Source organism: Sarcophilus harrisii, chromosome 1 (assembly GCF_902635505.1).
Source record: "Sarcophilus harrisii chromosome 1, mSarHar1.11, whole genome shotgun sequence".
Classification (NCBI taxonomy): domain Eukaryota; kingdom Metazoa; phylum Chordata; class Mammalia; order Dasyuromorphia; family Dasyuridae; genus Sarcophilus; species Sarcophilus harrisii.
The window spans coordinates 44,014,546-44,034,375 of NC_045426.1; the positions used below are offsets into that span (position 1 = coordinate 44,014,546).

The window sequence follows — 19,830 nt, forward strand, 5'->3', positions numbered from 1 at the left end:
AAAATTTCTGGGATCAATATCAGGTTTACTAGTTTCTAGTTTCTAAAATATGCTTAATGCCCCTTTTAGAAAATCCTGATGTTTGCCCATTCATTGTGATTTTATAAAGTATTACTAACTGGTTTCATGATTATACTTATAAGTTATTTTAAAGTTTGAATTATAGGGATAGCTGATCTGAGGCAAAAAATCCTGGCATTGGTAACTGAGAATTCTCCTTTTCAGAGCTAGGATGAGAGCATAGTGTCTGTGACGTTGGCTATGGATATACTTATGTAGAACTCACAGTTTCATTATTTTGGACATTACTCAAAACTGTAGCTGCCGTATGAGAAGGATAACATGAGGGCTTTGAGAATGATATAACTCACTGCCACCACCATGAGGCATCAATCCCTGTTCCTCCCTCAGGAAGTTGCCTGTATTGCTAATATGCTCACCCCTTAACTCACTTTTCTGCTAATTTGGGTCCCATTAGCAGAAAAATAGAAAAGTTGGGAAATGACAGGTGTAAAAAAATTTTACTCTTTTACTTTTGCTCTTAACTTTTCCCCCTGTTAATTTCTTATTGAATGTACTGCCTTTCCCTTAATGATTGATGTTATTTTATTTAAGGGTACCTTTTGAACATTCATTTAAAAAAGAGAAATGGGAAAGCTTTTAGTGTTTAGGGTTGATTCTATTGATTTCTGCAATTTGCCCACTAGATGGCAAAAGTAGCCTGCACAACAACATGGCTATGATCTAATTTGCCTTACTTTGGACCAAGATGTCAGGAAAGTATGAGTAGCTAAGATCTGGACAGAGCTGCCTTCTTGCAACCTCAGGTTCTCTTTGACCTTCTCATATGTTTCTCTGAAGTTTTAGTCACCAGGTCACGGCTTGGCTATATTCCTCTGTTTAGTGGCCATTGCAGAGTTTGGGTCTGAAAAGATGTGTGGAATGCTTTGCAGGTTATGTGAGCTATAACAGACTCCATCCAGTCAGGATCAGTCCTGCCTGTCTGACATTTTCATACTCTGTTGTGGGTCCTGGACTATGTATGGCTTCTACAATATAAGCCAACTGGAGTTCGGTTCAGTTGGCCACTAAAAAGTATGAGGGAGAAAATGAGGAGGAAGAAGTGACAAGTTTTAGATATTGAATGTGTTTCAGGGATAGTGGTGGTGGAATGCTCAAATGCTGAAGAAAATGCTTAAGACAGATGGTTAACGAAAAAGGCAAACCTTGGGGAGCCTGCCCCAAAAGATAATTGAGCCTCAAAGGAGGAATCTGGCTCCTTTGTTGTGGATATCTTTTAACTTGTTTGTTTTCTTTGTTGTTGGAGGACAAAGGTTCTGTTCAAGACAAAAGGATTAGGAAAACTGAAAAACCTGTTATTTCTAGTTGTAGTTTGTCACCAAATAACTGAAACTGCTGACTGTTAAGGCATTTTTCTTATGCTTCAGTAGCAGGGGGAACTCAAGCTCATCCATATAGAATCCCAGGAATAAAAAGGATCTTGAAAAACCAAGCTTCTTGTCAAGATTTGCTTTAAAATTTGAAATAACTCAGGTAGATGGGCATCTGATCTATTTTTGAAAGATTTCCTTAAAAGGAGATTTTATAACTTCTCCAAAAAGCCCAGGTTGTTTAATGTCCTTTGTTCTCAGAAATTTTTGGCTTCTTGCTAACCCAGGTTTGTAATGTTTCAGTACAAGGCTGTCAGCCTTAAATTATTTCAAACATATTTTTCTATTTGATTCTGGATAAATGAACTGAACCCATCTGCTTTTATAATCTATACTGTTGACTAGTATATAGAATGATATTTTAAAAGCCCTTGAATTTAACCCCTTCGTGTTGCAAGTGGAATAACAACTCATATCTAGAAAGGTTAATGAATGAATTGCCCCAAATCACACAAAAAGTGAGTGAATGAGTTAGAATCTGAGCCTTCTCGAAAGAACATTTGTTGTAGGTGCATTGGGTTTACTCAGCTTGAATATTTCTTCTGTAAAAAGTAGATGGTTCCTTTAATAGAATAGATGTGGACCACCACTCAGAACAAAATTCTCAGATGAATTGGACCTCTTAAATGCTTTTAGATTTCTGGCTGGTTTTGTTAAAGGAACTAAATTCCTTTTTTATCACCAGTGGAATTACTTTCATGGAACACTAGAAGTGTTTATCCAACCAAGGGTGATTTAAAAGCATTGCTTAACTTTTTTGGCCAAAGTGCTAATTGTCAACTTTTATGACCTTTTTGAAACAGAGGTGTAGTTTCTGCCAGCCCTGGCATTCAGAGTCATTCGTCTTGGTACCTGATATTCTTCTCGGCTTAGAGGATGCTTTTAGTACATGTGGCCTTTGGCAAATCACGTCTCTGACTGTCTCATGAATTTTCTTCCTCAGATGGACTCTGATCAGGACACATCACGAAGCAGGCTACGAAATGCCCAAGAAAAGATGGCGTACTCCCTGGTCTCTGTGCCTGAAGGAAACGATATCTCCTCTATCTTTGAGCTAGATCCTACCACTTTGCGAGGGGGTGATAGCCTTGTTCCAAGGTATGAAAGAAAAACCCTTCCTTTTAGGAGTCAGGACTTGGAACCGAAATTAATAGTGGTGCCTCTTTCCTGTAGGTTGGCATAGAACTTCAAAATTTACATACTGCTTCCCTGTATATTTTCTCATTTGTCTTTTCTCAGTAGCCCTTTGAGGGAGGCAGAGAAGACTATATCATTTCTGTTTTTACAGACAAGGAAACTGAGACAAGGAAAAATTGTAATCTGACCAATATCAAATAGTAAAAGATCAAGAGCTCAGGTCTCTCATATCCAGTCCAGTGATCTGACAAATGCATTGTTTTGTCATCTCTTAAACCAACCACTGTTGTAGAAAGAAAAACTGTACATCCAGATTTTCCTAAGAAAGGCCAGTTTTGTATTAAGTAGCCAGTGTTTGGAGGAGTCAAACTCCTTTGGAAGAACTCCTTTGGAAGAAAAGGCAGAAGAGACCTTAGTAGTTTCCTAGTACAGCCTCCTTCTTTTACAAGGAAACCAGGTCCCAGACGGAAGAAGTGACTTCCCTGAAGTCATATAAGAAATCATGGCAGAGCTCAGATTGGAAGCTTACTTTTTCTGATTTTAAGTCCAGTCTTTGCCTTCTCTACCTTTATATAAATGTTCAGTAATCACACCTCAAACTTGTAATCAAATAGGAATCTAAAGGGCCTAATTATGAGGTACCATGGTCAGGAAAACACATGAAACTAATTCAAGTTGATTATTTTCAGTGTGGTTTTTATTCTCATCTTCCTTCCCCCTTTCTGATTGGGTGCTGCTGACCAAATGAAGAAATAATAAGAAAGAAAATATTGTTGGTAATGGTGTATTGGAACTGCTGAATGGCTCAGTGGATTGTACTAAGGATGCTGATGAATATACTGATTATAAGATTTTAACTTTGTTGTGCTTTTGGGGGAAAGAGGTATATTTCCTTCACACATTAAGCATAAAAGATTAGGAAATGCCAGCTATGTGCAGAACAAGTGAATTTAAGAATTGAAGATGCTACAAAGGTAAGTTTAAGTACCTGCCTTTAGAACCTGACAGACTAATGATAAAGACTGTCAGTGATCCAAGGAGTAAGTAATCACTTTTGACCAAAAAGGGGAATCCAAGAGGATTCCCGGAGATGTGACATTTCATATGAATGTTGAAAAAAAAAGATGGAACCTCAGTAAGTTGACATGGTTGGAAGAAGATATTTCAGGCATCAGTAAAAGAATGAAGAGGGGCCCAAAATGAAAAACTATTGTCTATTTGTGGAGATTGATGGGAGATAAAGTTGAAATCAAATTACAAGGGGGCCCTGGATGTCAGGCTTTTTATTTGGCAAGCAATGAGGAAATGCAGGAACTTTTTGATCAGAGATAAAATGTGATTATATCTGTATTAGGAAAACCTATAAGTCAGTAAGATAGAGGAGAGACTGGGAGTGGGAAGGGATTGGCTAGGAGGGGATTGCTGTGGACCAGTTCAGAAGTGATGAGTACTTGACCAATAAAAAAGAGACCAATGAAAGAAAGATCCATTTGATCATTTGTCTAGTGTTGTGCTTTGGAAGAGATACCCAGAGTAGCATTGCTTCTAAAGAACTAAATGTGAATATTTTATAGAGGAAAAATTCAAAGTGGGTGTGAGCAGGCTGCAACAAATAACCAACAAGAGATTTAAAAATGCATAAAGAATGTCATCAAAAAATTACATAATAATGAGAATTTAAGGACTGACTGGGTCCCCTAGCAAAAAAGAGAGATGGCTTTGGTGCTGCATTGGTACCTTTCTGATGAGAAAGTTTGCTAAGTTTTAGAAATGTGCGTGAGACTCTCACAAACTGGGCAGGTATGGTTGGGTTGGAAATTGCCTCCTTCCTCAATCAATAAAATGATAGATCCATTTAAATATTTAAAGAAAATTTCCCCGGGGAACAGATTCTTATTATCACCTTATAATATTATTGTTACCTATTAGTGCAGCTAACGCAACTTCTTAAAAACAGAGACTGTTCCTTTAGTATTTCCATGTCCTACATCCACATTTATGCTTAACATATCAATCGTTCAATAAATGTTTAATTTGGGGAGATATAGTTCCGTTGATTTTAAAAAAAAAATCTATAGGATTTAAGAAGTTGATACTAGGATACTTGTCATAGGAATTGATCACTTTAATATGCCAGGTCTGAGAATTTGAAAAGATTGTAAGTTTGGGACAAACAAATTAACCATTTTCCTAAATTGACAGATATTGAACACTTGGTGAGACTAGATGCTTAAAAAAAAAATAAGTATTGCAATGTATATGGCAAAAAAAATCCACCAAAAAACAATAATAAAAAAAAAAAACAAAACCCACCAATTATCTTTTGTGCATTTACTTTTAGGAAAGGAATAGGTGGGATGTTTTGGAACATGATGATTACAAAAAATGACCTAAAATGCCCTCAAATGCTAAATTCTTATTTGCCTTTAGGAACTCCTATGTCAGGCTCAGACACCTGTGCACTAATACCTGGGTTCACAGCACAAATATCCCCATTGACAAGGAAGAAGAAAAACCAGTGATGCTTAAAGTAAGTCTGGGAACTTGGCTGCTGACTTTGGGTCTTTGGTTGATCCCTACTAAAAAGGTTTCATTGTGTCCAGAAGGGAAACATACCAGCCTGTCAAGTTTTGTTGATTCATGACCAACTTGAACATGGCCAAACTAGAGTTCTCCCAAAGAATTCTCTGCAGAGAGAGACCTGAAATGAAGCAAGCTCAGAGCTGTAGAAATAATAAGACTATTTAGTTTAGCTTCTGGTCTTTAAGCTTATGCAATTACCTGGATTTTCATGCCTGTCTTAAGAACAGTTTTGGCTGCTAACAATAGTTTGGCTTATAAACTTGAAGACCATTGAATTTCCAATTGATATTTAAATATAAGGCCCATGAAAAATTTTGCCATTTCCACTCCTTATATAGTTAAGCCAATTGAAATTCCATTGCCTGGCCTCTTAACCCTTTCATTTCTTGGATTTCTTTGAATGTTTCAGATTGGCACATCTCCTGTGAAAGAAGACAAGGAAGCTTTTGCCATAGTTCCGGTGTCTCCTGCCGAGGTTCGGGATTTGGACTTTGCCAATGATGCAAGCAAGGTTTTGGGATCGATAGCTGGCAAGCTGGAAAAGGGAACTATCACACAGAATGAAAGAAGGTAAAAGGATGAGGAAGTGAAGAAATGCATTTTCTGGCTTTTATAGTAGGGTAAAATATGCAGTTATTAGGCACTTGTGACCTCTTCCCATGAACCATCTTGGAGTCTTGCTGCTACTTATAAAGGGAGCAGACTTTTACCCATTCTTCATGAACCTGATCACTGACTTTCTCACCAAATGCTTGGAATCCTAAATCACTGGTAATTTCAACTTTTAATTTTCAGTAATGAAAGGCAGCAGAGTAGAATAGAAAGTGGATTTGGAGCCAGAGGACCTGAGTCCCAGCTCTGTGATATTGGACAAGTCACTTAACTCTGTTCCTCAGTTTCTTCTTCTGTAAAATGAGACAGATTTAATTGTCTTCTGAAGTTCCTTTCAATTCGAAATCCTTTCTTTTTTGTTCTGTAATCTATTTTTTTTTTTTGCCCCCAGTTCTGAAAAACTTCTGTTTGGGGGAAGATTTATTGATTAAGAGCTTGGTTACTAAACTAGTGACCAAGAAGGAATGAACATTTTGTTGCTGATAATTTGTACATCATATAATCCACAAGTTTATAATAAAAAACTGACTATAAACTCTTTATTGGTAGAATAGAAATAGATATAGATACACACACATCATAATTTGTTTATTTCATGCTTCCTGATTTCATTATGTAATTAATATATTTGCCATTGAAGGTCTTTAGCTTACCAGAGGAACTAGAAATGTTTAGACTGGAGAAGACATGGAAGAAGAAAGGAGAAGAAGATATTTCAAATACTCCTCAAACATTTGATGTACTTATAATTGTCTTTGGCTTTCTGGAGGAAGTTATAGTTTGGCAAAATGAAGTTGCCACGTGGATTGAAGTATTTGAATACATCTATTGTGTTGGAGAAGTCTTAGCTTGTTCTGCTTGGCCCCAGAGGACAGAATTAAGAAAAGGGGTTGGAAATGTCAGAGAGAAAGATTGAAGCTTAACATAAAGGAAAACGCCCTAACCCTAAGAGCTTTTCATAAATAAACTAGACTCCCTTGGAGGCTTTAATGGGTTCCCTTTTACTGGAGGTCTCTGAGCAGAGTTGGGATAACCACTCATCAGCAATAATGTGAAAGGGATTCCTACTCAAATATGGGTTTAACTCAATGTTTTTCCAAGTTCCTTCCAACTCTGAGAGTATGTGATTCTGGTTTCTTCTCTAGATCTGTGACCAAGCTACTTGAAGATCTAGTTTACTTTGTCACTGGTGGAACTAATTCGGGTCAAGATGTGCTTGAAGTAGTGTTCTCCAAACCTAACAGAGAACGTCAGAAACTGATGAGAGAACAGAATATTCTCAAGCAGGTCAGCTGGGCTCCACGACAAGGGAGAGTTTGTAAAGAATGAATGGAATCATTCTTCCTATAGAGTTCCTTGTGCAATTCCCCCACAAGAGACTTGTTCAGGCCTAAGGGCATCTGACTTCTAGAGCTAAGGTTTCCTAATAAATTTAAGTAATGACTTTATAGATTTACAAGAGGTAGATTAGATATTCAGTTATAAATCTTTTTTCCTCCCAACCCCTTCATGAATCTCCCTTCCTCTCATTCCCCTCTTATAATCCCCAGACCCCAAGACATTCCATCATTATAATTCCTGACTCAGTTGGTTAGGCTGGGAACTGAATTGTTGTGGATGATGATCGTAGGGAGTTATTAAAGAGAAATGGTATCCTTTAGAAAATGTTAATTTCTTACAGGTCTTAAATGAAATATTGGGAAATTAAGATTATTACATTGTGCTATTTGCATTATCAACTGTGTGAAGTTAGAGACCATACATCATTTTAACTTTGCCCTTTCCCTAGTGCTTAACTAAGTCCTTCACACAAAATAAATGTCTCTTGATTTGATATTTCAAACCTTTCTTTCCACAGTCAGTCAACAAGCTGAATAAATACTTGTTGAATAAACTAAAGATGAAATATTTATGATCTAGCTACTGAATGTAAAGCATATTGTACTCAATAAGTGCCCAGTTGCTTTTGGCTCATTAAATTCTGTTATCTACTTTGGGACCGTCTAGAAACTAATAAAAAGCATGGCTTTTCAAAGATGGTGAGAACCCTCCTTTTCTTTCTAAAACACTTTATAGATTTTCAAGCTACTGCAAGCCCCATTTACAGACTGTGGTGATGGACCGATGCTCCGCTTGGAGGAGCTGGGAGATCAACGACATGCTCCCTTCAGACACATCTGCCGTCTGTGCTACAGGGTGTTAAGACATTCACAACAGGACTACAGGAAGAACCAGGTGTGGAACAGGCTGCAATCTGATCAGCAGTTGGTGGGAGAGGGAATTGTTAATTGAACTTGACTTCCTAAATGATTTTTCTCTTAATGGATAGGGTAGAAATAGGGTAGAAATCATTGCGTCTCTACTCTTAGGGAGATGCCAAGTCTTTTCTAGATATCAGAGATACATTGAAGCTAAAGATCCTGACAAAAATCCCATGAAACCCATTGTTTTATTTAATATGATTTCATCCTGATTTCTTGTGGAACTTTACATTATCTTCATGGTGTCTTTTCCTTTTCATTTGATTAGGTTATTTGTACTTTAGGTTTCTCTTACCAGAATGTTGGCTGTGAGGAAATTTTTAGAAATTAGTTCCAGACCCAAATTCCTACCTGGTAATAATAATTAATTTTAGTGTTTCTTGTCTCATAAAGCACTTTATAAGCTTTATCTTATGTGAGCCTTTCACCAGTCCTATGAAGTATGTTTTATAGGTGCAAATAATGACTCCTCAAACATTGCTAAGAGGGTTCCTCAAATGAAGGATGTTCTGTCCATCATTGACTCCTCCTCTGACTTCTTTCCACTGTAGGGCACCTTTCTGAGCTTTCATTCTGTGGGCAAAGCCTTCAAGAATTAATTCAGGGTCAGCCACCTCTGTGCCATATTGGAAGAAGATATTTATTTTCAAAACATGTATCCAATTAGTAATATATTATAATTCAGTAGACTAATAAGACAGCAGGATTAGATAGGTAACGTCTGTGTCCTGGAAGGATAATTATCTGCCTTATTCAAGTCTTCAAATGAGGTACCATAGTGGTACACTTAGGCACTATCTTAATGTAGGTAAATTGTGATTTAATACCACTTTGCTTGCCTTTAGAAATGTTCCACTAGAACAGAGATTTTAAACTATTTTTTGTCATGGATCCCATGGGCAATCTGATAAATCCTTTGGACACCTCAACATAATGTTTTTGAATGCATAAAAACAGGATGAATGTAAAACAAAGAATGATGATAATGGTGATGATAATGATGATAGACAATATTTATATTATTTCAGGAATTGCACTAAATAATAATAATCATCATCTCATTTGATCCTCTGGGCAATAGATGCTGTTATTGTCTCCACTTTATAGTTGAGTGAATTGAGGCAAAAGGTTAAATGACATTCCCAGGGCCACATAGCTAGTTAATGTGTGAGGCTGGATTTGAATTCAAATCTTCATGATTCTAGACCAAGCACTCTATTCACTTTGACACTTAGCTACCTTTCATTCTGATTCCCTAGCATTACAAAGGAAGCCAGTTGTTTCAAAATGTTATTATTATAATATTTAAAACCAAGATTATGGATCTCATGTTAAGAACTCCTGCCTAGATCATCAGAGAAAATCATTGTGTAGTAAAAAGTTCAAGAGAAGCCTGAGTTCAAATGCTGGCTCTGTTATTTACTATTTATCAAATTCAGGCAAGTCTGTTTGCCTCTCTGAGTCTCAGTTCCCCCATTTATAAAATGGGATTATTAATATTTATAGTGATTATAATAAGAATGTTCTACAATCTTGAAAGCAGGTGTTTTTGGTTTTTTGCCTTTGCTTTTTTTTTTTTTTTTAACTACAGAATAGAGATGATTAGAGGGATTTATTTCAATTCATATAGATCTTTGAGAGAGAAAAATTGAGATGAGACTGTTCAAAAGGACTTAAATAGGATTAATATTCATCTACTCGGCATGAACAGAGCAAAGAGCAACAATTAGATCCTGTTGAATTAGTAATAAATTCAGAGCTAATAAACAAAGTCTGACCTTTTAAAATTGTTGCTAGTTTAAAATTCAAACTGTGCACTTAATGAAACACTCTACCTGAAAACATTAAATGATGCTTTGCTCAATTATATTCACTTGTCAGATTTAGTAAAGGTGAGAACATTTTAGCTTTTACTTTGAGGGACATCCTCTTCCCAGAGTAAAAATCTGGGCACAGTGACTTCATTTTCCATAGAAGTTTTGATTCTGATCAGTGAATTGGTGCCCTTTTCTTTCATTTTGAACACGATTACAAATGGCTTCTCCTCCCCCCAAACCCTATTCTCCCAAAGGAGTACATCGCCAAGCAATTTGGCTTCATGCAGAAGCAAATTGGCTATGATGTCCTGGCAGAAGACACGATCACAGCTCTGCTTCACAACAATCGGAAACTCCTGGAGAAGCATATCACTGCTGCAGAGATTGACACCTTTGTCAGCCTCGTGAGAAAAAATCGGGAGCCCAGGTGAGGTGAACCCAAAGCTGGGGGACAGTCAGATACTTAGGCTATTAGGCTAGGGAAGCTTACCTGGATGAGATGAGCCCAGGTCTCTTCAGTTATATTTCCTTGAGGTTACCAGGGCTTGGTAATTCCCTTTGGGATTTTTTTTCCAAGTCACTTGCCCAACTCTCACCCTTAGGAAAGCAGAGGGTACCATCATTTCTTATTGATCTAGAGTCTTGACAGGGGAGAAATCACTGTGGCCAGAGGGAATTGCTGTTTGGTTGATTCACACATCAACCAACACAAGAGTTACCAAATGATGTACATGCACACAAGCTGTTTTTAACCCCTTATGTTAACTTCATGGCCACATATATTGACACTGACTAGACCAGCGGTAGACAGCCAGTGAAGTTACTTATTGAGAGAATGTTTGGTGGGACGCTGCTGCTCCTGCTCCTGGATTTGGAAGCAGGCCTCCTAAGAGCGAATCTAGGCTTTGAATACTGCCTCTATAAGTAGTTCCCCTCTGTCAGCCTCATTTCCCCCCTCGCTAAATGAAGTAGATGGCCTAGATCCAAGCTTCTTAAACTGTGGTTCACAATCTCATGTGGGGTCTCCCAACTGTATGTGGTCACGAAATTATGATTTATTATCAATAAATGTTTGATTTGTATACATATGTACATGTAAAGATTCCTCAGGAGAAAAGGTACAGTGAATGGAAAAAGTTTAAGAAGACGTGGCTTATATGACCTTCAGAATGCTTATAGTACATCACATACCTCTCTTTGTCTCCCTCTATTATGAATTCTTCTTGTCTTACATTTTTGCTTTTCTTCTTCTCCTTTAAATGCCTTCTTCCTCTGTCCAGATTTAGGGTTTCTGATACTATTAGTGGGCAATGGGGACTCTTAGGAACCTCACAGATCATGCTCCTCCTTAGAACATTGCTTTGTTTGGCAAATAGAAAAGCACTGTACAAATATCAACTGTAGCTTTATTAGCTGTTTTTAGGGCATCTCAATACGTGGGTCTTAAATGGAAAGAATTTCTGTTATCTGAAGAGAATGCCTATTTTTGTGTTTACTTCCCAATAGATTCTTAGATTATCTCTCTGACCTGTGTGTGTCCATGAACAAGTCAATTCCGGTGACCCAAGAACTGATCTGTAAAGCTGTGCTGAATCCAACCAATGCTGACATACTGATTGAGACTAAGTGAGTTGCATATGATTTTAAGGCTATTGGAGAGATGGGGGTTTAGGTACAGAAAGTGTATGTCAGTGTATATCAGCCAGTTAGTGTTTGTTTATTGCCCAACCATCAACAAGGGTGAATCTAAACCATTGAAGGAATCGTAGTTGGTGGAAAATATAATTATCCAAAATAGGATGGCATTGGATGTTTCTTTTGGAAAGTGCTGTCTTATTAATTTGCATGCAGATCATTCATATTTCTTCAAGATGGTTCTACTGCTTTCATTTGGCCAGGCTCAGTTGAGATACCAATTAAAATGTGAGCATTTGTTTAGCCACTCAGTTTTAATGTGAAGTTTTTACAATTGTGTAAAAATGTTAAACATCTTTAGATCTGAAAGGAAGTAATTTTTATTCACTGTGACTATACTTTACTGAAAGAAAGATTCCTGAAATGTCATCCTGACATTTTTTGTTTGGGTGGAAAATAGCACATATGTCACTCCGTGCCATAGTGACAATAATATCTATCTATATGGTCTATATGAAGGAGGTCTGTCCTGAAAAAGTATTTCAACACAGATAGGAGAAGATTATATTTTTGATTTTTTTAACTCTAAATATGCCCTTGAGATTTTGTTGATGGGATTTTTGTCTACCAAGCTCGATCTAATTTGAGACTTTAGGCTATATAAATGTTTCCCAGGCACAATTTAATTTGTTATAGGCTCTGGGCATTTGTAGTGTGAGGTTATGATATTTTACTTTCAAATGCCTGGATCATTTTCTGGGCTGAGCTCCTGGGAAAGGGATTCAATGTACTTTACACAAGAGAGCAAAAACCCTGTTTTGTTGCCAAGCATGAAGTTTATAACATCTCCAGAGTTAAAGTGGCTTGCCCTAAGAGCTTAAATTAATGATCTTGGGTTTTTATCTCCTCATTATCTAGGTTGGTTCTTTCTCGTTTTGAGTTTGAAGGAGTCTCCACTGGTGAAAATCCTCTGGAAGCTGGGGAAGATGAGGAGGAAGTGTGGCTATTTTGGAGAGACAGCAACAAAGAGATTCGTAGTAAGAGTGTCCGAGAGCTAGCTCAGGATGCTAAAGAAGGGCAAAAGGAAGACCGAGATGTCCTCAGTTACTACAGGTGATTAGAGTGCTTGGATTTTGACTCTGACATGGGAATCCTGGGGTCAGAGGCAGGAATTCCCAGTTTGCTTTCTGTAAAGGCAGAAATTTATCTCCAGATCATATGATGATATAACAAAGCAAGTTTGACTTTGGAATTAATTTATAGGCGAGATAGTGTAGTATAGGAGAAAGAGCTTTGAACTTGTAGTTGGATGAGCCTTGGGTTAGAGTTGCTTCTCCATTGATAATGATGTTATACCTCTCTGGGTCTGGGACCTCCTCTGTTAAAAAGTAATGCCCTTTCTACCTATTTCATGCATTGCTTTGAGAAAGGCAATCCTAGAGTCACCAATCAAGGACTGGAAGGGGCCTCTTGAGTCCATCTCTTCCAAACTTCTCATTTTATAGAAGAGGAAACCGATTAGAGCTCAGTCAGATGATCATCCAACTTCCCATAGATAATAATTGTCAGAAAACAGATTTCAATTCAGGTGCCTTGGCTAGAGCAGAGTTCCTTAATCTGGACACCTCTTGGATACATTTCGAGGTCTTTGAACTTTGACAGGAAAAATTCACAGAGATAGCAGCTTAACCTGGTGTAAGTGACAGCATTTGTTCCGTATTTGGAGTACCTGGATCTAAATTCTGCCTCTAGCACTCACTGCCAGTATGATCACAGATTCAATTTATTGTTAAGTTAGATTTCTCTAGATCTTAGCAATTCTAGTTGTCACATCAGGAACTTCCAAGTACTCGAAACCTCAGATCATCACTCAAGATGTAAGAGCTAGGCAAGTTCTACTCAAAAACTTAATGAGATCTTCATGCCTTTCTGCTCCCTCCACTGATACAGATCATCACCCCTGTACATTTTAGTAAATGGTCTTCTGGAGTTGAATCAGACAAAAGATTTCTAGAGATGAGCCTTTCTGTTATTTAACTAGGCAGATCTGTGAATGAGATGTAGAATCTGAGAAGAATGAATATAATCATGATAATTAATAGAACCTGTCTCCCATAGTTGTTGTGAGGATCAAACGAGATTAATTGTAAAGTACTTAGCACAATGTCTGGCCCATAGGAGGCACTATATAAATGTTAGTTTCTATTATGAAATCCATCATTATTTCTCATCCAAAAGTCCTTTACAACTTGGCAAAAGACCTGTCAGAGTTTTCATTCCTCTGGCCCACCTTTTGGCACTCCAAACTCATGTTTACATCACAGTGAACCTTTGGGACAGGAATTTAGTATAGGATCTTAGTAACAATTGAAAAATTTTCAAATTTGGGGAATTTAAAAAAATGCTCAGAGTCCAACACAGATAACAAAAAAGGACATAAAGCTCAATACATAAATCCATAGTTGAGACCATAGACAATGGGGGTAGTGCTACAAAAAATAACAAGAAGGGTAGAATTGATGGGGAAATTTGTTTTGTGAAATAGTATGATTTTCTTTTAAAGTGCACTTTGTAATTTGGTAGATTTCTGCCAACAATATTTGAAACTTATGGTTTTCCCAAGTTGTAGCCCTCTTGTGGTGAGTTGATTTACTCCAAAAATATTAAGAAAGCACCTTCTTAATAGTAACAACTCAGATGACAATAATTTTCTTGCAGGGGGGAGCAGGGGCTGAGAATGGATTTCAAGTCATTTGAAAAGGTGTGCAATACACACACACACACACACACACACACACACACATACATATAAAGGTATGACCATATGGATATAATTCTGTAGCTTTTAAAAATAATAATTGCTAATGATAGTTATATAGTATTTGCTTTGTGCCAGACACTGTGTTAAGTGCTTTTTACAAATATCTTATTAGATCTTCACCACCCTGTGCAGTTGGTCCCGTTATTATCCCCATTTTACAGCTGAGGAAGCTGAATCAGACAGATTAAGTGATTTACTCAGCATCACACAATTAAGAAGTGTCTGAGGAACTTGGATCTTCCTGATTCCTGGCCCAGCGCTCCATCCAGTGAACAACCTGGTGTCATAATTATTGACGTTCTGTGGCTCATTGGCTTGTAGTATTTCTGAAAAAGTCCTTTCTTCTCTTTTTCACAAGGTATCAGCTGAACTTGTTTGCTAGGATGTGTTTGGACCGGCAGTATCTGGCTATCAATGAAATATCTGGCCAACTTGATGTAGACCTCATTCTTCGATGCATGTCTGATGAAAACTTGCCCTATGATCTGAGAGCATCGTTCTGTCGATTGATGCTCCATATGCATGTGGACAGAGACCCTCAGGAACAAGTTACTCCCGTGAAGTACGCCCGCTTGTGGTCAGAGATTCCCTCGGAGATAGCGATTGATGAGTAAGCTGGCTTCCATTTCCCTTCAAGACCAGAGCATGTTTTTATTCTCTTATATTCTAATCAGAAATAAAAGGCAAACTTTACAAGTCCTGATTGCTTCCAGATGTTTGTGGGAAAAAGTCTTTTCATTTTAAAAAACCAGTCAATCAAGTAGCATGTGTTAATGACCTGTTTTATTTCAGGCTAGGTGGTGGAGTTACAAGTTCAAAGGATGAAATAATCCCCACTCCCAAATACATTATGTTCTAAAAAGGGAAACAACACAAATATGTGTTTATGCATATATACACACATACATATATAACACACAGAGAATAAATATAAAGCAATAATATGCAAAAAGAGTTAAATATAAAGTAGTTTAGCTTTAAATAGTGAGCCTAGAAAATTATATCATTCTATAGAAATTGTCATTGCAAATTTTCATTATAATCAACTTTTGAATCTAAACTGGGGAAAAAATCAAAGCAAATTTTGAAAACAATGTTCTCATATCTACATTAGAACATTTTTAATGTGGATCATTAATATTTTTCAGGCAAAAAAAATCACTAAAGGACTGTATTTTTTAAATACCATTTTGAAGATTACTAAATATGTAATCCCAGGAAATTTTCATAAATTAGGATTTGTAATTGGTTTTTATTTTTAAATATTTGTCAAAAGTTGACATTTTTTAAAGGAATCAGTTGACGATTAATTAACTTTGATGATTAATTAACTTTTATACAAATTAGACTAAACCATTGTCTATAAGTGAGATTACTGAAACCAAGCCAGTAAATTGTAGGATTGCCCTCTTTCTCCTCTGTATCATACCTGTCATTGCTCTAAGCTACCTGTTATGGCTGAGATAAATGTTACTTCAAATTTAAAAGAATGTTTAACTTAATATTCTTGAAATGTCAGTTTTCATTGTAGTGATTCCTCAAAGTACTATCTAATTATTAAGTTCAACCTTCTTAAAATATGTAATTTAAAGATTGCTACTTTTTGAAAAATTGTATTTGTGAAATATTTTGCAGAGTTGGGTAAAATGCTGTTCCTCACCTCCCTAATTTAAAAAGTCATGATAAAAATATCTATGTACACACACACACGCACACACAATCTCTGTTGAGTATCAACTCAAAGACTTAAATTTTATTTTTCTTTTCAGTTATGACAGCAGTGGAACTTCCAAAGATGAAATTAAAGAGAGATTTGCGCAAACTATGGAATTTGTGGAAGAATATTTAAGAGATGTGGTTTGTCAGAGGTTTCCCTTCTCTGATAAAGAAAAAAATAAACTAACATTTGAGGTAATGTGAAAGTTTAAAATACCAGATCTGAAATGGACATTTTTAGTAAGAGGTAAATGGGAAATAGCATTAATTTGTGTGCTTTTATATTGAATCTCTAGTTTTTGTGTTGTCTAATTTAGAATTACTCCTCAATAAAAATAGATAGCAGTCTTAAAAAAAAAAAGCACAACTTTATCCAATCATAGATGTAATAAAAGAATGAGGTATAAGTTCTAAATTGTAGCATACAAAAGGACAGAACTAAAAATGTACACCATCCAGTATAGGAAATGAAATATTCTTAATCACATCAAGGAAATTATTTTTATATTACATTTTTCTTCTTGTGAATTTAGCATTAGATTATGCAGCAGTTTGTTGGGTATATAAAGTTATATTTTTAAGGTGTAATGTTGATCTTTAGCTTTTTCAAAAGTATTTCTGATGAGGTTAGGATACTTAGAATCAAAAGATGTTGTATCTAAGGTACAACTATATTAAGAGAATCATATAGAACAAATGAGTAAATCAGCATTTTTTCTCATTATCAAATATAACAAAGTCAAATAAAATAAATAACTTGGCAGCTTTTTTAATTAAAGATTTTGGACAAGTTTTGCTCATTTTAAAAAAGTTATATACAGTAAATTGTAGTTTCTTTTGTCATCAAAAAGTCAAGAATTTTTACGAACTTGTCATTATGAACCAGGAGTCAGACTTAATTAAAGCAGGGCAGGAAGAACTCTGTTTGATATTCTTTTTAAGGCTGTTTAATCTTCTTTTAAAAAACAAAAATAGGTTGTAAACTTGGCCAGAAATCTCATCTATTTTGGTTTCTACAACTTCTCTGACCTCTTACGATTAACCAAGATCCTACTGGCTATCTTAGATTGTGTACATGTGACTACCATATTTCCTATTAGCAAAATGGCAAAAGGAGAGGAAAACAAAGGTAAGAAATAGATGAATAATATGGAAATATATTTTGCATGATTTCAGTGTATAATTGTCATCATCTTGTTATTCTTCACAGTGGTAAAAGAGGGATTAAAGGGAGGGAGAGAATTCAAAACTTGAAATTTCTAAAAGTAGATATTAGAAATAAGTAACATACTCTTAATAAATAAGGAATGGAGGAAGATTATTTGATTATAATATTGTCATCATAAAAAAATTTTCTGTTTTTTCTGAACTTCACTTTTAGCTGACTTTTATTACACACTGCTCTCAAACTGTATTGTATAAGTGGCCACTTTTACTTTATCATAGGAGTGTATAATGACATTATATGTGATGCTGTCTTATTCAGGGTATGTCTTGTTTCCTTAACTAGATTAGATTATATAATCCTTGTAGGCTGATATCATGTATTATACTACTTTTGGTTTGGAGGTGGGAGGTGGAAGAGGGAGAGAGATGGTTCCTGTGATGTCTTTCTGGAGTAGTCAGTCAGTAGTTTGAAGAGAAATGTTTCCATTGGAATCTTGCTGTCATTAAAATAAATCAAGTATGTGGGATTTGGGAGGGATGCTATCTTTCATGTCACTTGGATCTGGTTAGTGTCCTAGAGCACATGTGTATTGATGATCTCAGAACCAGAGGTCTTCTTCTTCAATATGAAACTTGCTAACACAGAGAAAACAGTTGAAGGGTGTAAATCAGTCCCACTTGTAAAGGCAAATGCCCAACCTCCACCCTCCTAGGGAAAACCTTCAGGGATGGAGTCATAACTTTAGGATTGTCCTTTCTGTTTCCTTAGGCAGTAATGTGATGAGATCCATCCATGGAGTTGGAGAACTGATGACTCAGGTTGTTCTCAGGGGAGGAGGGTTTTTGCCCATGACTCCCATGGCAGCTGCCCCTGAAGGGAATGTGAAACAAACAGAGCCTGAGAAAGAAGACATCATGGTCATGGACACCAAGTTGAAGATCATTGAGATTCTTCAGGTACCTTCTAGTCAATGAGGGACCCCAGGGACAGCAGAGCATTATCAAAGTGGAATCTCTTTCATGATGGGAAGCTGTAGTACTCTTGCCTGGATGGGATAAAAGGGCTTAGCATATTTCCTTGAATTACAATTCATGAGATCATTGATTAAGAGCTGGAAGTTACCTTAGAATATTACCTTAGAGATTAACTTGTTTAGGCAAATAATTTTACAGATGAAGAAATTCAAATTCAGAAAATTTAAGTGACTTTCTCCAGGTCCAAAGGGGATAATGTATTTGATCAACTGATAAGCATTTATTAAGTTCTAGTGCCAGGCACTGAGACAAATGTTAGGGACACAAAGAAATGAAAAGTCCCTGCCTATTTCCTATTGTAAGTTCAATATGTCATTTGTTGTTATTGTCCAAGCTCTGGGATCTAAACCAAGATTCTCTTCAAATTGTGCTTTCTTTTTCAAGAACTCCTAAGTTTTATTTTCTCCTCTGCTGTATCATCATCATTATTCTTCATAATAATAATAATAATAATTAACATATGACACTTGACGTTTTGCCCACTATTCTATGGATATTATCTCACTGGATTCTTATAACAATCTAAGAAAATGGCTCCTATTATCATCTCCATTTTATAGATGAGAAAACCAGAGCCAAGAGAGGTATTATGTAATTAGCCCATCATATCCCAACTAGTAAGTGTCCAGGGAGGAATTTGAACTAAGGTTTTCCTGGCTGCTTTTGTGGTGTTCCATCTGTTCCATCCCACAGCTTCTATTCTAAGAAACTATCTCAGAACATCACACTAACATGGAATTCTCCCTGTCTCTAGTCTTGCCATGGTTTCATCTTAGGACTTCACTCAGGAAAATATGGAGGGAATGGGATTTTCCAACTTCAACTACTACTTTCCTCATGGAAAATCCCTTTGAGTTTTCTGGTTCAAAATTTCTCTCAAAAGACTAAACAGTTCTTCTATTTTCAGATTTATTTTTAAGTGCAATACTTATGTTTTGTTTCACTTGGCTTAAGAATTTTTATGTTTTTCCCCCATCGCTATGATCTCCCAACACCTTCTCCACTGTCACTCAAGAAGTCTTCCTTTTAACAAAAAAAAAAATTTGATTAAATAAAACAGATCAACATGTTGTCCTTGGCTGACGGCATATGCTTCATTCTGCTCCTGTATTTCACCATTTTTTTCTGTCGAGACATGAAGTCTGCTTCACCCTTAATCTACCGAAAATATGATACAATATGCTTTTAACCATACTTTTTTATTAGTTCTTTTTTTTCAGTGGCAGACATTTCTCAAAAGTTTCAAGACTAGACATTCAATAAACTTTTTCTCATGTTTTCATTCTCCATTTGATAAATTTAAAATTAAAATGGAAACCAACAAATAGGGAAAAAATCTTTGTAGCAAGTTACTCTGATAAAGGTCTCATTTAAGATAAAAAGGAACTGATTCAAATTTGTAGAACTAAAAGTCATTCCTTAATACATAGATGGTCAAAGGATATTAATAGACAGTTTTCAAAGGAAGAAATCTAGCCGACAGCTTTATTAAAATAGTTTAAATCCCTAATAGAGAATTGTAATTAAGTTTGAATTCTACCTCATGTCCATCAGACTGGAAAATGAGAGATGTTAGAGGGCTTAAAGAAAACAAT

The 19,830-nt window shown here is 36.2% G+C and overlaps 1 protein-coding gene across 11 annotated transcripts in view; it reads left to right on the forward strand.

The window, feature by feature from the left end:
• The window catches only part of ITPR1 (inositol 1,4,5-trisphosphate receptor type 1), a 386,707-nt gene that overhangs the window by 174,704 nt on the left and 192,173 nt on the right, over positions 1-19,830 (forward strand). For all 11 annotated transcript variants that reach the window (XM_031954255.1, XM_031954269.1, XM_031954258.1 and 8 more), the window contains 12 exons: positions 2,395-2,549; positions 5,019-5,118; positions 5,581-5,741; positions 6,929-7,070; positions 7,860-8,018; positions 10,116-10,288; positions 11,368-11,487; positions 12,415-12,609; positions 14,676-14,927; positions 16,087-16,228; positions 17,009-17,162; positions 17,970-18,157. In XM_031954255.1, coding sequence (XP_031810115.1) covers positions 2,395-2,549; positions 5,019-5,118; positions 5,581-5,741; positions 6,929-7,070; positions 7,860-8,018; positions 10,116-10,288; positions 11,368-11,487; positions 12,415-12,609; positions 14,676-14,927; positions 16,087-16,228; positions 17,009-17,162; positions 17,970-18,157 — 1,941 coding nt within the window. The remainder of the gene's footprint in view (positions 1-2,394; positions 2,550-5,018; positions 5,119-5,580; positions 5,742-6,928; positions 7,071-7,859; positions 8,019-10,115; positions 10,289-11,367; positions 11,488-12,414; positions 12,610-14,675; positions 14,928-16,086; positions 16,229-17,008; positions 17,163-17,969; positions 18,158-19,830) is intronic.